At 37.3% G+C, this 18603-nt stretch overlaps 1 protein-coding gene across 1 annotated transcript in view; it reads left to right on the forward strand.

Moving 5' to 3' along the window:
• The window catches only part of GPR158 (G protein-coupled receptor 158), a 329591-nt gene that overhangs the window by 179270 nt on the left and 131718 nt on the right, over positions 1–18603 (forward strand). Inside the window, exon 4 of the mRNA XM_082452975.1 lies at positions 2054–2277. Within this exon, the coding sequence (XP_082309101.1) occupies positions 2054–2277 (224 nt within the window). The remainder of the gene's footprint in view (positions 1–2053; positions 2278–18603) is intronic.

Raw genomic sequence — 18603 nt, forward strand, 5'->3', positions numbered from 1 at the left:
TGCCAGTCTTCTCAATCTTTCTTTAATTTCCAGTGCCTCCTTTTGCTGACTGTAGCTATGTTCAGATCTCACCTGTAATGGAAGAAAACAAAACACAAAACCAAAATCCTTTTTTTTGACCCCATTATTATTATACCTATTAACCATGAACTTTTCTTGCCTTTTTTATTCAATGGAACATTTACTGAAACAGTATTCTATTTTATTACATATTTATTCCTTAAGCCCTGACAACCTAATTTCAATCTCTACCACTCTGCAGAAACTACTGTCTTAAAGATCAATGAAGGATGAAATAATCATTAAACCTCATAGTCTTTCCTCAGGCATCCTCTCTGATCACATTCCAGCATGTTCCAGTAAATTCCAGTTTTCTTCTATGACATTGTGAAAACTTCTACCTGTTTAACTTCTTCCTCTTTGCAGTTCCTGATCAATACCTTATCTACTCCCAGAGTTCTCTGTAAGTTCTTTCACTGACACTGATTCTTCTCCCACACTCCATTCTTGTATTATTTCTCATTTCTTATTGTATATTTCTCCTGGACAATGAGTTGGATGTCAAATTTAACTTGTCTGCAATGGAGCTTATCATTCCCACTGACTCCCTTCATATCTCAGCTGTTTCTTGTCACTTCCTTGTTTTTGAACAGTAGTGCCTTTCTTTAAGACACCAGTGGATTCCTAATTCCTCTTTGTGTCTCCCATGTTTGGGGAAGAGAAAGCAAGGCACTGTGATTTACATACATTATGTCATTTAATCCCCACAGCAATTCATATTTCATATATAAATAAACTAAGACCCGAAGTGGTAGGGTGAGTTGCCTAATGTCTCAGAGCTGTCTAGGGATGGGAACCATATCTGCTGGACACTGAAATTCATATGCTTTTCAGTGTGTAACAGAATGAAGACTCTTAAACAGCAGTGTATCCTGAATCAACAAAGAAATAATCAGTTATGTTTGCTATTGTATTTATTAAGGAAGGAATGAAGACAAAAATACATCTTAGAAAGACTGTGAACCTTCAACAGGAGATGAAAGTAATAAAGATTTTCTGTTGAACTTTGTGTTATTAAAATGGTGTTAACCAGAATAACTCCTTTCCCAAATTCCTCAGTCAGAGTTGTGTTATACACTGAGCTGTATGGTTGTGTTATATACTAAACTGGGTATATATTTACTAATGTCTTTCATGTTGAGGTCAAGGTTAGAAATAGGTTTGGGTTTTTTTTTTAAAGTATGTATTATTAATTAGATATTTATCAGTGCTAAACTCAACTCAACATTTAAAGAGAATTCTTACCTCTTGGGCTTCAGAGCCAAGTTAAGTTTGATAACTGAGACAGAAGAATCTAAAGTTAAAGGGAGATCAATAGCAGCAGTTAGTTAATAGTGTGGAAATGTCCTGTGGGTGTGCAGAGTGGGAAATTACATGAGAGCCTGTAAGTATGGATTGTACTCTGGGCAAATGATGCATCCTCATCAGGCAATTGCACACTGAACAACTGTCGATTAAGTACCATGTTATCCAATTTAGACCTAATGAACTTGGTAGACGAGATCCCTGCTGGATTAAGGAGCAATCAGAGTCTTATTTTGGGTTCTGTGCCATCTAGATCAAGAAGCTCCCAAAGTGTTGTGTATATTTACTTGGTACAAGAATGATACAACTTTCTTATCCTTCCTTCTGTTAATTCCTTAACAAATATTTATGGAATATTATTTGTGCTATAGGGAGTTTCCATTGGTGAGAGGTAGATAGTGAAATAAAAGACTTAGAAAACTGTTCCTTGCCTCTGAGGAGTTTTAGTTCCATTTTTGCTAATTTTCCTGAATTAGTCTGAATGACAGTTTTTTTTTCTAATCAAAAGGATAAAAAGAATTTTGTTTGAGTCTAAAGACAAAGTAACTCTCTCCTCTAGCAAGAAGATTGATGAAAGGTCTTTAATAAGAGGGAAAAGGAATGAAGACGTGAGGATGTGTTTTGACTCTGTACTCAGTCTCACCTACCTCAGAGGTGCAATGACACTGGTTTTATTTGGAAATTTCAGGAAGGGGTCCGGATCACCATTTTGCAGGAAGTGCAAAGGATGTGTCAGAAGAAGCCCATGTCTGCCTACCCTGCAGGGAGGGCTGCCCCTACTGTGCTGATGACAGCCCCTGCTTTGTCCAGGAGGATAAGTATTTGCGACTTGCTATCATCTCCTTCCAAGCCCTGTGTATGCTGCTCGACTTCGTGAGCATGCTGGTGGTCTACCGCTTTCGCAAAGCAAAGGTAAACCCAGGTACCCTGGTTACCTTTCTTTTTATTATGAAAGGTACCTTTCTTTTTATTATGAACTGACCTCTTCTTTTCTTAAGCAAGTAGAATTGTTCCAAATCCCAGTTGCTTCTCTCTTAAGCAGATGTCTTTCTATAATATGATTGGACTAGAGTGTGAAAGCTATATTCTTCAGCTTCCCAGGAGCAATAGGAATTGAAAATGTAAAGCTTTATTGTAACGTTTTCTTCTACAGAATGTTTCTCCCTGTTTACCCTGAAGCTCAAGTACCTCATTGCCTTAAAGGACTCTTTTACGTCATCTCTTCAGCCTCTAGAAGAACTTATTTTGCCAGTTCCCAATATATTGTTAATTTTTTCCTATGTAGAAAGCTTTGCGATATTTATTGTATTTCATTTTTATTTCTCTTAGCCATATTTGAAGAGGATAAATGGACTCAACTGTTTCTGAGCACATTATACTTAGAAGAATGAATTTATTCATGAGCATACATATTGTCTTGCATTAGGATCCCAGAATGTGACCCTGCACAGAGCTTATATGGCTTTTGAGAGAGGCTGTCCTTTGGTTCTGTTCTGAGGAATCAGAGAGTAGCATAAGCATTTGTATGCTTCTGAGTTGGGGGTGGACGAAATGCCAAAATGTTCAGGGCAAAGCTTTCTGGGGAGCTGTCTTCAGTTGGTCACCCAATTAATTGTATGCAGCCAGTGTTGTGTCAGAATTTGTGGTTCTGTTGCTTTCAGAAACATATTTGTGCCGTTGAAAAGAAAAACAAAAAGTTTCCACCTTTTCTGAATTTATATGACCTCTTCATGTTAGCAAAGTTGTAGAGATTGGTTTAGATTACAGAACTCATTGAAAGTATAAAGTGTTCCCATTAGAAATTAAAAAAAGAAAACAACTCTCTGTGAATGGCATGTGTTACAAAGCCTCAAATAAACATTAAAAAAAAACACCTCTTTTGAGATTCTAGGAGAATGTATCCATTATGTTAATGTTATAGACTTTACTAGTTATTTTAAATAGTTTCATTAACAGAAGCATACAACAAATTAGAATCAAACTTTATATCAGCAAGAAAGTGCAAACAGGCAGATTGCTCTTCATTTAACCAATACTTGTCATTCTTTTGCAACAAAATATGTATTATATATTAGATTGTGTATATAATAAAGTGGAATTGGGAAGTGGAATTGGGAAATATCTAACCCAAGTGGAATTGGGAAATATCTAACCACTGTTACCTAGATAAAATTAATTGCTTGTTAAAAAGCCTATCACTGGCAGAGCAGGTAGAATTGAAAGGTCTATTTAATAAACTGCTCTGAAGTTATCTCTATATAATGTAATTCATTTACACAGTGGATATCACAAAATTCTTTATGAATTTTAATTGATTTTAATCATTAATGATTGTCGTGCTGAATTGAGTTAGTGATATATGATGGTAGAATATTACACTGGATATTAAAAAACTGAGATAGTGCTTGCTAGACCAATGTCTTAATCTATGGTAATGTTACTTAACATTTCCAAAGTTATTAACCTTTTGAATTTCCCTGCACCTTCATATGAAATGCTGCTTTACAGGGCTATCATGAGAATAGATATCTTTACATGTCATTTGGTGAAATTTCTATAGATACAAACTAGTTGGAATACATAAATTAGACATTATCTAGTTTTAAGATGGTTACCTGTTGAAGAATCAGTTGGTTTTCACAGAATGTGACATATGGGGGAGATATTTTTAGGAAAGAAGTTTAAAAAGTCAGTGAACATAGATCTCATACAGTGAGGAAAGGAAACATTTGGTGAAATTTTCTCTTCCGATTTCAATTACCAAAAGCAATGGATTAATTGTAAAAGCGATAAGCCATTTCCAGAATAGAGATTGCATATTTAGGGCATGTAGACTTTGGCTTTGCTTTTTAAAGTTTTCACATGTCTTTGCAACATTTCTTTGGATTAAGCAAAAAACTGATGACCCCTCTTGGAGCAAAATTGATGTTTTCCTTATGCGTTTCCCATTACATTCTTTACCCACTGATAATTAACAGAACAAAAACCACATAATCTGTCAATGTACATCTATTCTGACAAAAGAGAAAAAAACCTTAGTTGCAGTATAGAAGTAGTGTAACATTGTGGACAAGTGTGCAGACTCTGGAACCAGATAATTTAGTCTAATTATGAGTATTTTAAGTTAAATGAGGTTTGCTCACGCCTAAAATATCAACTCTGCAGTTGGTAGGTACCAACAATCATTGGTTGAAGGTTAGTTTAACATTTTATCATTTTAAACAACACAAACTAGATTCCGCTATATTTTGGAGTGAGGCTGGTGATACAGTGCCACAAAGAGTAAATTAAATTTTACTCTGCACAAACATTTAGGGAAATAGCTATATACATTTGTCTTTGGGCCCTGGGTTAAAGATTAAATCTGTCAATAAACTGTGAGTGATTTTAAACCCAGTAAGTTCTTCTAAAGCAACAGCAGTTTTTACAACAGTATTTTAAAGATTCTGAATATTAAATGTTTGGAACTTATTTCTATTTTTATTTTTTTTACCAAATATTATGACAAGTCACATCTTTTTCTGTTAGCTATTCTGAAGAGAGAGCATAGTTTCTTACAGCTTAACAATGTGAAGTGTTAGTACAATTTATTTTCAAGTGAAAATTTGAAAGAAAAGAAGGTACACTGGAAGGAACAGCAGCTTATTCCACTTCTGAAAATAATCTTTTGCTTGATTTATTCTTAGTAAATTTTAGCATGTTTTCTTTGAGCTTAGTGGTTTGGAAAAAATAGTGATAGTCATTTTTTAAAGTGAACATACTGCGGTTTGTATTTTCCCTTCCAGGCCTGTAATAGTTCTTTTTTTAAATTAGAAATTAATTGACAAGTGATTTTATAACTGCTCATTTTTGGTTTGGAAAATTAGATGTTTTAATGTAGAGTGTGGCTGAAATTCTACTAAGCTAATTATGATGTTTTAATGCTTATTTTGGTGAAAAAAAAGGGAGATATATTACTTTTTTATTGTGGTAAAATATACATAACATAAAATTTACCATTTTCTACCATCTTTAAGTGTACAGTTAAGTGGCATTAAGTACATTCACATCACCGTGCAACCATCACCACTATTCATTTCCAGAACTTTTGCATCATCCCAAACCAAACTCTGTAACCATTAAACAACTCCCTAGTCCCCTAACCCCTGGTAACCTTTATTCTACTTTCTGCCTCTATAAATTTGTCTTTTCAGAGTACCTCATATAAGTGGAATTATATACTATTTGTCCTTTTGTTTTTGGCTTATTTCACCTAGCATAATGTTTTAAAGGTTTACCTATGTTTTAGCATGTATCAGAACTCCATTTCTTTTAATTGATGAATAATATTCCATTGTGTGTATTTACCACATTTCATTTATCTGTTTATCTGTTGAAAGAGTTGTTTCTACCTTTTGGTTATTGTAAATAATGCTATTGTGAACATTGGTGTACAAGTATTTGGTTGAGTCCCCGATTTCAGTTATTTGTATATAACCTAGGAGTAGAATTGTTGAATCACACAGTCATTCTGTGTTTAACTTTTTGAGGAACTACCCAACTGTTTTCCACAGAGCCCAGACCATTTGATATTTTCACCAACAAGTCATGAGGGTTCCAATTCCTTCAAATCCTCACTAACACTTGTTATTTTCTGTTTTTGTTTTTGTTTTATAATAGCCATCCTAATGAATCTAAAGTGAATTCTCATTGTGGTTTTGATTTGCATTTTGCTAGATATTAGTGGCAGTTGAGCATCTTTTCATGTGCTTATTGGTATATCTTCTTTGCAGAAATGTCTATTCAAGTCTTTTGTTTACTTTTGAATTGGTTGTTCATTGCTGAGTTGTAGGAGTTCTTTATGTATTCTGAATATTACACTTATCACATAGATGATTTGCAAATATTTTCTCCCATCCTATGGGTTGTCTTTTCATTCTCTTGATAGTGTCCTTTGATGCCCAGAAGTTTTTAATTTTGATAAAGTCCAATTTACCTACGTTTTCTTTGGTTGCCTGTGCTTTTGGTGTCATATCTGAGAAATCATTGCCAAAGCCAATGTCATGAAGCTTTCCTGCTGTGTTTTTTTCCCTAGGAGTTTAATAGCTTTAGGCCTTATATCGGACTTCAATCCATTTTTAGTTAATTTTTGTATATGTTGTAAGTTAAGGGCCCAACTTCATTCTTTTGCATTTGGATGCCTAGTTTTCTCAGCACTATTTGTTGAAGAGAATATCTTTTCCCCATTGTGTGGTCTTGGCACTCTTATCAAAGATCATTTGACCACACACGTGTGGGTTTATTTCTGGGCTCTCTGTGCTGTTCCATTTGGTCTGTGCCTTTATGTCAGGATCACACTGTTTTGATTACTGTAGCTTTGTAGTAAGTTTTGAAATTAAGAAATGTGAGGCCTCTAAATTTATTCTTCTTTTCAAGGTCGTTTTGGGTCCCTTAAGATTCATGGAATTTTCATGAATTTTAGGATGTGTTTTTCTATTTATGGGAGGGAGGTGCAGCATAATACATGAAAAGGAGTAGGATGGTTAGAAACCAAGAGCTAGTACCTTCAATGAAGCTAGCTATAGGGGTATTATGGAAGTTCCATAGTGGTTTACAAATTTTTTTCTTAAACCTTGTTCTAATACTGGCTAACTACTACACTAAACATAAGATGATGTTATATATTTCTGTCAATTTATGGTAGACAGTATTTCCCTCAATTTCTGTTTTCCTAAGGGCTACAATGTTGACCTTGACTCTTAACCAGATATTTTAACTCTACTGAACTAATAAAATATCACACAATATCACAACAATAATATTTTCACTCCCCTTTATTGAATATGAATGAGAAATTTGGTACTTTTATTTTTCCTCATTTCCCCCTTCCCATTTTATTAAAATTTAATCTATGGTTAATTTGCATCAATTTTCAGTAAGAGCCATCATTAGTTTCAAAGGAAAAGCAGTTCTTTAATATATTTTGGCTCTCACTACATTTAAATTTATCATTTAGTCTTCATCCTAGATGTTTATTTGGTTTAGTTGCTCATCATAAGACCTTTCCAAATGTGGTTTTTTGCCTTTGAGTTCCGACTTTTGACTAATCTTTTATCATTATTAGATATCTATATCTTCAAATAGTTTGTTTGGAAAAGGGTAGTTTTGTACCTGTGTTACATCTGAACTCCCACCCACCGACTGTGGCTTTTACAGGACAGCCCCTTGGCTAGGGGGAGCACTTGGGGGTTACTGTCTTTTTTTTTTAAAGCTCTATTATTGCTGCTTCATTTATCTTTTAGAATTGAACATTTTGGACGATTTCCAGGATTGCCCACTTTTTGTCTCTTATGGAACAAAATCTCCCATCTGAATGCTTATTGACTTCTTTCTTTACTTTTACCATCATAATATGGTTCTTCTTCATTGCATTTGCAAAAAATATGATCCATACTCTCAAATGTCAGACTGAGCTTTCTTCTGATACTGGGAAGTCTCTTGTGTGTTAGTTCTTATGTTATCTCTTCTGCTCTAGTTTTTCTAGGCTTCTCTTTTAGGACTTCCTGTTAAGTGTAGGTTGGGTCTCCAGACTTTCTTTTTTAAAATGTTCTCACTGTATTGTATTTTAAGTGTTTCCTCTATGTTTTGAGAAGCTATTTAAGTTTGTCTTCTATTTTACTCTTCCAGTTTTTAGCGCTGTCTAAGCTGCTGTACCCTACCTTCGTGATATTCTAAAATCCAACTGTTTTTAATCTCTGTACAATTGTTCCTTACATTTTACCTCCGTTTTTGCAAAGGTTTGGGGTCAAAAAGCTTGAGGCAAATCCTAGTGATTTCATATTCTAGTTATGTGACCCTAAGGTTGCATAGTTATATACCTAATCAACAAGTCACTTAGTCTCTCTAAATGGCTTTTATCTTATGTAAAAATGGAGACATTCAAGAATTTGGAAAACAACAACAGCAATAGCGTATGTACTCTAAAATCAAGCCTGATTCATGTAGTAAGCAGTTCGGGGGGACTGAATCTACAAATAGGAACCTTATCATACTAGCTAATGTGAGATAAATTTTTTTATGTCTTATGTGTATGGAAGGACTCATTCATTGAAAGGATTTCTGGACCATTCCAAGAGTTACCAAAGGGGAAAGTATCACAACTTTTAATTCTACACTTTTGTTCTTATGGGGGGGTAAGAAGAATTAAGTAAAAAGTTATATCATTTGTAATGAAATGGTTGATTTTGTAACATGATGCCTGATATTATTTGCATAATTTTTTCTTTCCATGAAATACATTTAAACATATATATGAAGAAACTTGAAGTGCTAGGCTTGAAAGTTAGAGAAGTATAATCATGCTTTCTGAATTAACGTTCAGATGATCTTCTTTAGGACATAAGAAGCCTGAAAAGGCCCAGCCGCAACATTACAATTAGGCGCAGGGCAGCATGTGATCAAGGAAGCATACGCTAAGCGTCTCCATTCCAAACATTAATGCCACTGTGCCCAAAGTGTTAGGGCTTCACACATTTTAGTCTTGAAAGATTTCCAGGCTTTAAAGCCTTCCTATTTAAAATACAGATACTGTTTAAGTAAGATTAGTCATCGTTCTAATGATGAGTGGGACTTGAGCTAAAACACGATTGCCACCTCCCATCAGTTTATTGGAGCACTGTGTTAAAAAGGGTTCCGATGCAGCAAATGGATTTATTCTGAAAAATGATTGTTTTATTGGCTAACTTAGCAGCCGTAGGTATTATCAGGGAAACTAAGGACATATGTACCACATGTTTGTCACTCCTTGACTAGGATTTCAGGCTCAGGGGACAAGTGAAGGAATAAAAACTACCGATATAGGATGTTGGAGGGCCTTTTTGGTAAGCACGGCCATAAAACCGTTTTGTCTAGGGATGACCCACTTCTTAAAGAATTATATCAAAATTCAGGGTTTCTACAGATGATGAACTGCTCTATCTATTCACGATATAATGGATTTACTAGGAGTTATCCCATTCCATAATTTACTAGCCAGTTCTCAAGTAGTTTGAACTTGACACAGTCTGAAATGTATTTTGACAGGTGCTTTTCCCTAAATATTTAAAGGCAAGTGTATTTCAAATAGAATGTAATGCTTTTAACTCTTATTCATTTTTACTTTTCCTCTGAGAAATATGTGTGGTGTATATTAATACAAGTGCCCTAAGAAATTTGATCTTAAAAAATTATGGCCTTTATTCCAGCACACAACTTGTATCCCCCAATGTATTTTGTTAACACAAAAATATTTTATGAGCTCTGAGTAGAGCTTAGTCTCCCAGCTCAAGTTTAGAGTTTCAAATCTTTTCTTCCTCCTGTTACTGTGGAAATTATTTAACTCGTTTGTAGGTTACCTTTCCTTAAAGCTACTTTTATTAGCAGTAAGGAATGTCTACTTTTTCTGGTCACTAGGCTTTCGAATTGTAAAGGGTGAGCTTTAGGACTAAGTCTAGCATTTAAACAATTAAAACAAAATTAAAAAGCAAATTGGAGAAAAGTGTTTTGGTACGATATGATAGTGAAGGATTAACATTCTTACTCTAAAAACAGACAAAACCCTCTTAGGAATCAATATGAAATAGAAAAATATCCAATAGAAAAATAGGCAAAGAATATCCATCAGCAGTCTGTAAAACAACAACAACATAAAATATATATTCTCTATATCCATGAGTAATAACAAAATGCAAATGAAAACAATGACATGTACTTTTATAACAATAATAATTCTCTGTGTTGGTGAAGATGTTAGGAACTAGGTGTTCCCATACATTGCTGATGGTTGTGTAAATTAGTAGAAACTTTTGGATGAGGTTTGGGATTATGTGTAATAAACATAAAAATGCACAATCGTTTCAATCCTAGAAGTCCGTACTAAAGAAATCATATAGGTGCACAAGGACTAACAAATATAGTCACAGGGGTATGTATCTGCATCATAGTGCTATTTATAGTACAAACAAACTGGGAACAATTAAGTGTTCAAAATTGGGTTAGGTCATCCATGCATTTAAATATGGGGCCATAAAAGTGATCGTGTAGAATACTAAATGATGGGAGAAAATGTTTTAATATAGTTACTTAGTTCATCAGCACAGTTCCACCGTTTTTTGAAGTTTTATTTTAGTACTCTCCATTTTTCATCTTTCCCTCTCTCCTTTTCTTCTCATTCCATCCCTTTCTGCCTGCCTCCCTCCATTCCTTCTTTCCATTCACCATCCATCTGCTGAACATCTATTGAGTGCTTGGAACTATTACCCATACTGGGAATGCAGTGATGAACAGGACAAATAATATCTGTGCTCTTAAGGAGTTGATATTCCAGTGTGGGGCTGGTAGTCATAGACAATAAAAGAAAAATAAAGAAGAATGTATCAGGTGGCTAGCAAGTGCTGTGATCAGAGGGAAGTATATAAAATGATAGGCTGTGACTTTGGAGTAGAATTCTTATGGCCACCATGTAAGTTGGTATTATCCTCATTTTATATTTGAATAAACAAAAGCATAGAGAATTTAAGAAACTCATTCATTGTTACTTAGGGAATCTAGGATTACCAGTTCAGGTCTGTTTGACTTTATAACTCATTTTTGCTCTTAACTACTGTGCTATACTATCTGTCATATGTTTACAGTGCAATTTTTTCTTAAATTTTAATAAGTAGACCTCACCAACTCTGGCCCCAATGTAGTAATCCAAGTTCTAGGCCTGCATGCATTCTTCGTTTTTCCTCATACCCTTATGCCTTATCAAAACTTTAAATGTCCAATGCGTCATTCTTGCTAGGTGCCTACTAGTTAACTGAATAAATTAAGTTATTGCATGGTACCATTTAAATGGATTTATATGTTCCTTGTCTCTGCTCATTTGTGTTACTACACAGTTTTGCAACTTTTTTTTTTAAGTTGACTCACAGGACACTTCTTTTTTTTTTTGGCTGTGTGGGCTCTTCATTGTGGTGCATGGGCTTCTCTGTAGTGTGGCGTGCGGGCTCCAGAGCCCACAGGCTCAGTAGTTGTGGTGTGCGGGCTTAGTTGCCCCTCGGCCCGTGGGATCTTAGTTCCCCGACCAGGGATCGAACCCGTCTCCCCTGCATTGGAAGGTGGATTCTTAACCACTGAACCACCAGGGAAGTCCCCAGTTTTGCACTGTAATGGCATCCTTTAATGCTTTAACCCAAGGAGCAAGTCATATGTAATGGTTTAGGGGTATGTGTGTATATGTGTGTGTGTGTATGAATGTATATGAATGTCAGGGTGGTGGTTGGAGTACATATGGGAAGAAAAATAGTTTAGCTGAAGAGATTTCTTTCTTTCTGTGCTTCTTAAGAAATATCATTTAAATAACTTCCTACTCCATCCGGTGGCAACGGTACTAATTATGAGTTACGAAGAACAGCTAGAGTGAATATAACATATTTGTGTATGCCTTAAGAGACATAAAATGCTTAATGATTACCAAAGCTCCATTCCTCTTTTGAGGCACTTACATTTACTTATGCTTATTTGAGTGGTAAAGCCAGTTACATATTAAGTATGCTAAAAATAACTTTAAAAATTAATGTACTAGTATACTGAATTGCTTGCCAGTTGAAAAATATTCTGAGAGACCAATCTGTCTTTTCTAAATTCCTTAGATCTTCATTTTTAAAGCCCATTCAAATATCATGTAGGCAAAGTACTTTGCACAATTATAAACTAAGGCCTTTAGTAACTATTCCATGAACATTTAGCTAGATTTTAAAAGATGATTTTGATACTGGCTTGCCCATGAGAGGCTCACAATCTAATGGGGAAATGAATATAAGGAAATATAAGGTATATGAAAACAAGTACTACAATTTGTTGAGTGCTTGGCAGGGCAGTAGGGAATAGTCATTAAGATCATAGGCTCCAGAGTCCCTTTATGTAGGTGCCTCTCCTGGCCTCACACAAAGGAGCTCCTCAACCTTAGGTTAAGTTACCAGCCTCTCTTTGTCTCAGTCTCCTTTTCTGTAATACAGGGACAATAATAATAAATCTAATAATAATGAGTCTCATAATACTAAATCTCATAGGGTTATGGTAAAGATTAAAGTGTGTGGAATGCTTATAAACTTATTACAGCTAATGACCTGTGGAAAACGCTCAGTAAATGTTAGCCATTAATAGGGGTATGTACAGAATATGACAGCATAAAAGAAGAGTGGTTGAGGGTGGTGTGAGAAGACTTCCTAGAAGATGGGACACATCGGAAGAATCTTGAAAAGTACATTTCACTGGTCAGACGGATAGGAGGTAAGAGGGACAGGCTAGGCAGAGAGACAAACATGTATGCAAAGACATTACAGAGCCCAGGATACATTCAGGAAAGTTGAAGTATTTCAGTATGAATCCTGAAAAGCCTGACGAAGCACTGTGGACTTTATCCTATAGGCACTTGAGATAAATTGTTGAGCTGGCAAAGGATGTTAGACCTATGGGTCTGGCACCATAGAAGCAAACTTGGAAGTCACTCACTGATTTATTCAGTGTTTTTTGAGGGTGCACTAAGTTCCCAGGCATTGTTTTTGGATAGTGAACAAAACAGGATGGTCTGTGATCCTATGATCGGAGTTCAGAATCTTGTGGGGCAAAGATAAGTGAGTAAATAAATTAATAAGTGCTGGTAAGTGCTATGAAGGAAAGTAACAGAGTAAAATGAGGGAGGATAATGGGGTTGGGGAGACTGTATGTTTAGGAGGACTTCCCAGAGTCAGTGTCATTTAATCTGAGGTCTCAAGGATAACCAGGAGGCAGAGAACAGGGACAGGAGAGTATTCCAGGAAGAGAAAAACCACATCTTTAAGGTACCAATGTGTGAAGAAGCTTGGAGTGTTCTAGGAAGTGAAGGAGGCCAGCATGGCTAGCGAATCATAGCAGAGTGGAGAGGGATGAGCTCAGAGAGAGTCAGGTGCCAGGCATTCAGAGTTCTGTAGGCCAGAGTGAAGTGTTATTTTATTTGAAGTGCAGTCAGAAGCCACTGAAGGATTTGAAGCAGAGGGATAAATGCTCTCATTTAGGTATTAAACTAATTTCTCTAGCTGCTCTGCAGAGAATAGATTAGTAAGGGGCGATGTAAAAGTGGGGGCAGTGATAAGAGGCCTATTGAATTAGTCTAGGTAAGAGACAGCAGTGGCCCTGGGATGGAGACGAGTGCCTAATTTGAGATACATTTGGAGATAGAATTGACGGGACCTACTGATGAACTTGATGTGAGAGGTGAAGAAAAAACAAAAATCAAATTTGATCCCTTCAGGTTTATAGCTTGAGGAACTGGGTAAAGCGTGGTGCTATAGGACTTCTGTGGTGGCGCAGTGGTTAAGAATCTGCCTCCCAATGCAGGGGACACGGGTTCGAGCCCTGGTCCAGGAAGATCCCACATGCCGCGAAGCAACTAACCCAGGAGCCACAACTACTGAGCCTGCTCTCTAGAGCCTGTGAGCCACAACTACTGAGCCCGCATGCCTAGAGCCCGTGTCCAGCAACAAGAGAAGCCACTGCAATGAGAAGCCCACACACCACTATGAAGAGTAGCCCCCGCTCACCGCAACCAGAGAAAGCTCGCGCGCAGCAATGAAGACCCAACGCAGCCAAAAATAATTAAATAAATAAAATAAAAAAATTTTTTAAAAAGTGGTGCTATCTACTAAAATTAAGAAAATGTGGAGACTTCCCTGGCGGTCCAGTGGTTAAGGCTATGAGCTTCCACCGCAGGGGGAGCAGGTTCGATCCCTGGATGGGGCACTAAGATCATGCGTGCCGTGCTGCGTGGCCAAAAAAATTTTAAAAGATAAAAAAAAAGTGAAACACTGGAAAGAGAGTGATTTGAAGGGTAAGGGAAGGAAAAATCAAGAGTTCCATTTTGGACATAAGTTCAGCTATTGTTGCTAAGTTAGCACATAAAAACATGATGCCCAATTAAATTTGAATTTTAGATCAACCATGAATAATGTTTTAGTATACGTCTATGACAAATATTGCATACTAATACTAAAACATCCTTTTTTGTTTATATGAGTTATTTTTCTGGCAACCCTGATGGTTAAGCCACCTGTGAGAAGTCAAAGTGGAGATGTCAGGTGGACAGTTAGATATATGAGTTGGAAGCTGAGTGCAGGAGTTTAAGCTAGAGTTTAGGAGTTATAAGCTGGGAGACATAGGAATCTAAAGCTGTGGCAATGAGATTACCCACTTAGGAAATGTACAAAGAAGAAAAAGAAGAGAATGCTCAGGACTGAACTCCTCAACATTTTGAAGAAAAAGTAAAACACAGGAACTCTTTTTGAATAATTGAGGAGTGGCCAAAGAGATTAGAGGGATGCCAGATCGGAGTCATATTACAGAACCCCAAAGAGGACAGTATGGTTTTTTTTTTTCAGCTGCGCTGCACAGCATGCAGTATCTTAGTTCCCTGACTGACCAGGGATCAAACCTGTGCCCCCTGCAGTGGAAGCATGGAGTCCTAACCACTGGACCGCCAGGGAATTCCCAGAGGACAGGATTTAAAAGAAGGAGAGAGTGACCAACTGTGGGGAAAACTACAGAGTGATAGAATAATATGAGTGGAAAAAGTATGCAACGAATTTGGCAACACAGAGGTCACTGGCAACCTTAGCAGTGTACTTTTCTGTAATGATTGAGGAAGTAGAGAAAGCATGGTTATCTAAAACTTGAAACAATCTTACTTGGGAAGGGAGCAGAGAAATAGTGTTGGCTAGACAGTGATAGTTAAAACCATGACAAATTCTGAGCTTTCCCAGGGGAGTGTTTACAGTAAGAAAAGAAGACATTTGAACCAGTATCTTTGGAATAGATAGAAGAAAAGGAAGGAGGAAAGGGGACAGAGGAGTGAGAGGTATGAGCCAACTCCAGTAGGGAAATTTTATAGGAACGAAGAGAGAGGGACTCAAAAGAGAGGGAGTTGTTAACAGTAGCAGATAATACAGAGCCACGAAGAAAATGAAGCCTAAAATAGTTTATTGCTGTACCCATGTCATGCTGTTTTAATTATGATAGTTTTACTGGGACTTAAGTGTTTGGTAGCTGGTCATCTTAATCTTTAAAATCTTTTGGATATTTTTAGTCTCTACTCTTCCATGTTTAACATTTAGGGAAAGCTTGTCAAACTTATTGCAAAAGCCTGTTGGGATTTTGATTGAGATTGCATTTAATAGTATAAGAATAATTGTCCAGTCATATAGAAAAATACATTATTAGGTCCTTCTCTAACAGCATTTGCAGTAAATTCCAGGTGAAAATAACTCTGTGGATTTGATGATTATGAAGTTACTGAAAACTTTTACCTGGGCAGTTTCTGAGAAGTCAGATTATAGTGGCCTCAGAGATGGATTGGACATAGAAAAGTAGAGAATATAAATATACAGCATTATTTCAAGAAGCTTGGCTCTAAGGTAAGTAGAAAGATGCTAAGACTAAACGGCCAAAGAGGAGACTCAGGGTTGAGGGAGTTTTATCTCAGAAGATGGGAACATATTTATAAACCACTAGAGAAATGAGAGAAGAGCAGTTTGAAAATACAGAGAAACGTGGAACGGGGTCCCACGAGAACAGAAGGGAAGAGGATCCTGAGTACAGGTGGAGATACTGACTTTGGACAGAAGATCTTAGTTGTATCTGAGACTAGAGAAACGGTGATTCTGATGAAGTAGACATCAGTAATTTGGGGTTGAGGCAACAAAGTTGAAGAAATTCTAGCTTGAACTTTCTGTCTGAGATTTGGAATAAGGTCATTTACTGAGCGTTCTTGAATAGAGTGGGGTAGAGAGTTGAGAATACTATGCAAGTTTGGCAGTAGCCACTGTAGGGGAAGGATGGGGGACGTTCAAGTGCACATAAAAGGACTGCCGAGAGCCCGGATCAAAGAGGACAGCACAGACGTTTCCCTAAAGTTCTTTTGAAAGGAAGAAAAGACAGAAAGTTGAAAAGATGGGAAGTATTAGCATAGGTAGTTACGTTAACTGAATGGTTATCATTCAAGGAACTACAAATATTTTGCACGTCGCATCTTGCTTCATGTCTATTTGTTTTTTCTTAAGTGGATTTACAAAATGATCACTCCAAGTTTCTTAGTACATTTACAGCATTAATATGTGGGACCATTAATTAATTTGAGAGAAATGCCCAGGAGGGAAAGAAATAACAGTAATTAGCATCTTCAGTCACAAATGGAGAAAATAATGCCTAAAGATACTCCTGAGGTCGTAACGCAAGCCGTTCTTTATCCATAATTAAATGAACAACATCTTCCAAATTCAATGAAAAGGGCATATTTTATTAATAGAAGACTTTAGTGTGAATATTATAGTCGTGTGGCGTCTTGACCCATTTCTGTCTCGCGCTCAGTAGCTAGTTATAGTTGATATATCCCAGTTAGAACTGAAGTCAGGGAGATTTATTTTGTGAGTTTTATTTCCTAATCCAGCAGGGATCAGCATACTATGACCTGCTGACTGTTTGGGGAAAAAAACCAGAAGAGGAAGACTGTGTCATGACACGTGGAAATTACATGGAATTCACATTTCAGTGTCCCTAAATTAAGTTTTATTGGAATACAGCCACACTTGCTTATCTGTGTGTTGTTTCTGGCTGATTTCACACTGTAGTGGCAGAAGTGAGTAGTTGTGATGGACATGGAAAGCCTAAAGTATTTACTATCTGGCCTTTTACTGAAAAAGTTGGCTGTCACTTAAAATACAGCACCTGCCTGGTCCAGTTTCCATCTCCACTTCTCCCATCTCTCAGTGCCTTGCTTATTGGTGCTATATATTCCAGGGGTGTTTGTCTTTTCATAAGGAACTCTTTTTTTTTTTTTTTAATTAATTAATTAATTTATTTTTGGCTGCGTTGGGTCTTCGTTGCTGTACGCGGGCTTTCTCTAGTTGCGGTGAGCTGGGGCTGCTCTTTGTTGCGGTGCGCGGGCTTCTCACTGCGGTGGCTTCTCTTGTTGCGGAGCACGGGCTCTAGGCGCACGGGCTTCAGTAGTTATGGCATGCGGGTTCTAGAGCACAGGCTCAGTAGTTGTGGTGCACGGGTTTAGTAGGGCTTGAATCCGTGTCCCCTGCATGGGCAGGCAGATTCTTAACCACCGTGCCACCAGAGAAGTCCTCATAAGGAATTCTTAAACACTAAAAAGGCTAGACCCAAATGAATGAATGTACAGTGCTGGGATTGCAGGTACAGGTCAGGATGTCTGGATATATTTTGGCTAAAAGGTCACCTTGGCATCCTTTAATTCTACCATACAGTCACTTGTCAGCTACAAACATGATTCTAATTGGGAGCATTTGCTAGTTTCTTGAGCTGCTGTTCTCTTTGTGATATACCAGGCCCTTCAGATCCTGAACTTAAAATTTCAAAACAACTTTCACAGGCAGAATGGTTGAGCAAGGTGGCAGGACAGCTAGGCCTCAATCTGCCTTTCAAACATAGCTACAAAGAGCCCAAGTCCTTTGCTTGGTTCTAGGTTCTGTGGGCCTGAGGAGCGTGGCTTGGCTGCCTTGGATCATAATGTTCAATTTTATTAAAGTTTTTACTTTACCAAAACAAAATTTCATTTTGCCCATGAGCTCTTGGGCCACTGCTAATTCATATTCAGTTTAGCTTTGTTAGTACATTCAAGGGTGGATCTTGCTCAGCTGGAGTGCAGTGTGTGTCTCCTGTACGTTTGGAAACCTCTTAGACTTTCCTGTATCCGTGTTCCTCAGACTAGAGGTCACGAGCCATCCTTTGAGGGGCCTGCAGAGCTCATTTGCCTCCCCTTCCTCATATTTATGTCTATAGTACTTTCTGTCATTTGGCTTTCTCTGTCCACCCAGATAGAATCACAGGGCTCTAAGCCACAGGTCAGGCAACCACGACAGGGAGTTTTCTTTCCATTGGAGATCTTTAGAGATGAGTTTCCATGAGACCAAGGTTCTCTCCTGTCTTCCTCTTCCACATCTATAAAGATCATGCTCTTCTTCACACACCTGTAAATATGTAACCTGGCTTCCTTGGGGCCAGAAGGTGAACCTGTTCTTAGTAGGTTTTCCCGTCTGCAATATTGCAAAGCGATGAATTTCTCTGGGGCTTGCCTTCAATGCTGGATCTGAACTCTTCCTCCGGATTTTCACTCTTGTCTCTTGGCACAGATCAGAGAAGAGAAACGGACTGAAAGTGAGCTGAGCACGTGCGCCTCGGCCA

This window comes from Balaenoptera physalus (genome assembly GCF_965194825.1).
Source record: "Balaenoptera physalus genome assembly, chromosome: 2".
NCBI lineage: Eukaryota > Metazoa > Chordata > Mammalia > Artiodactyla > Balaenopteridae > Balaenoptera > Balaenoptera physalus.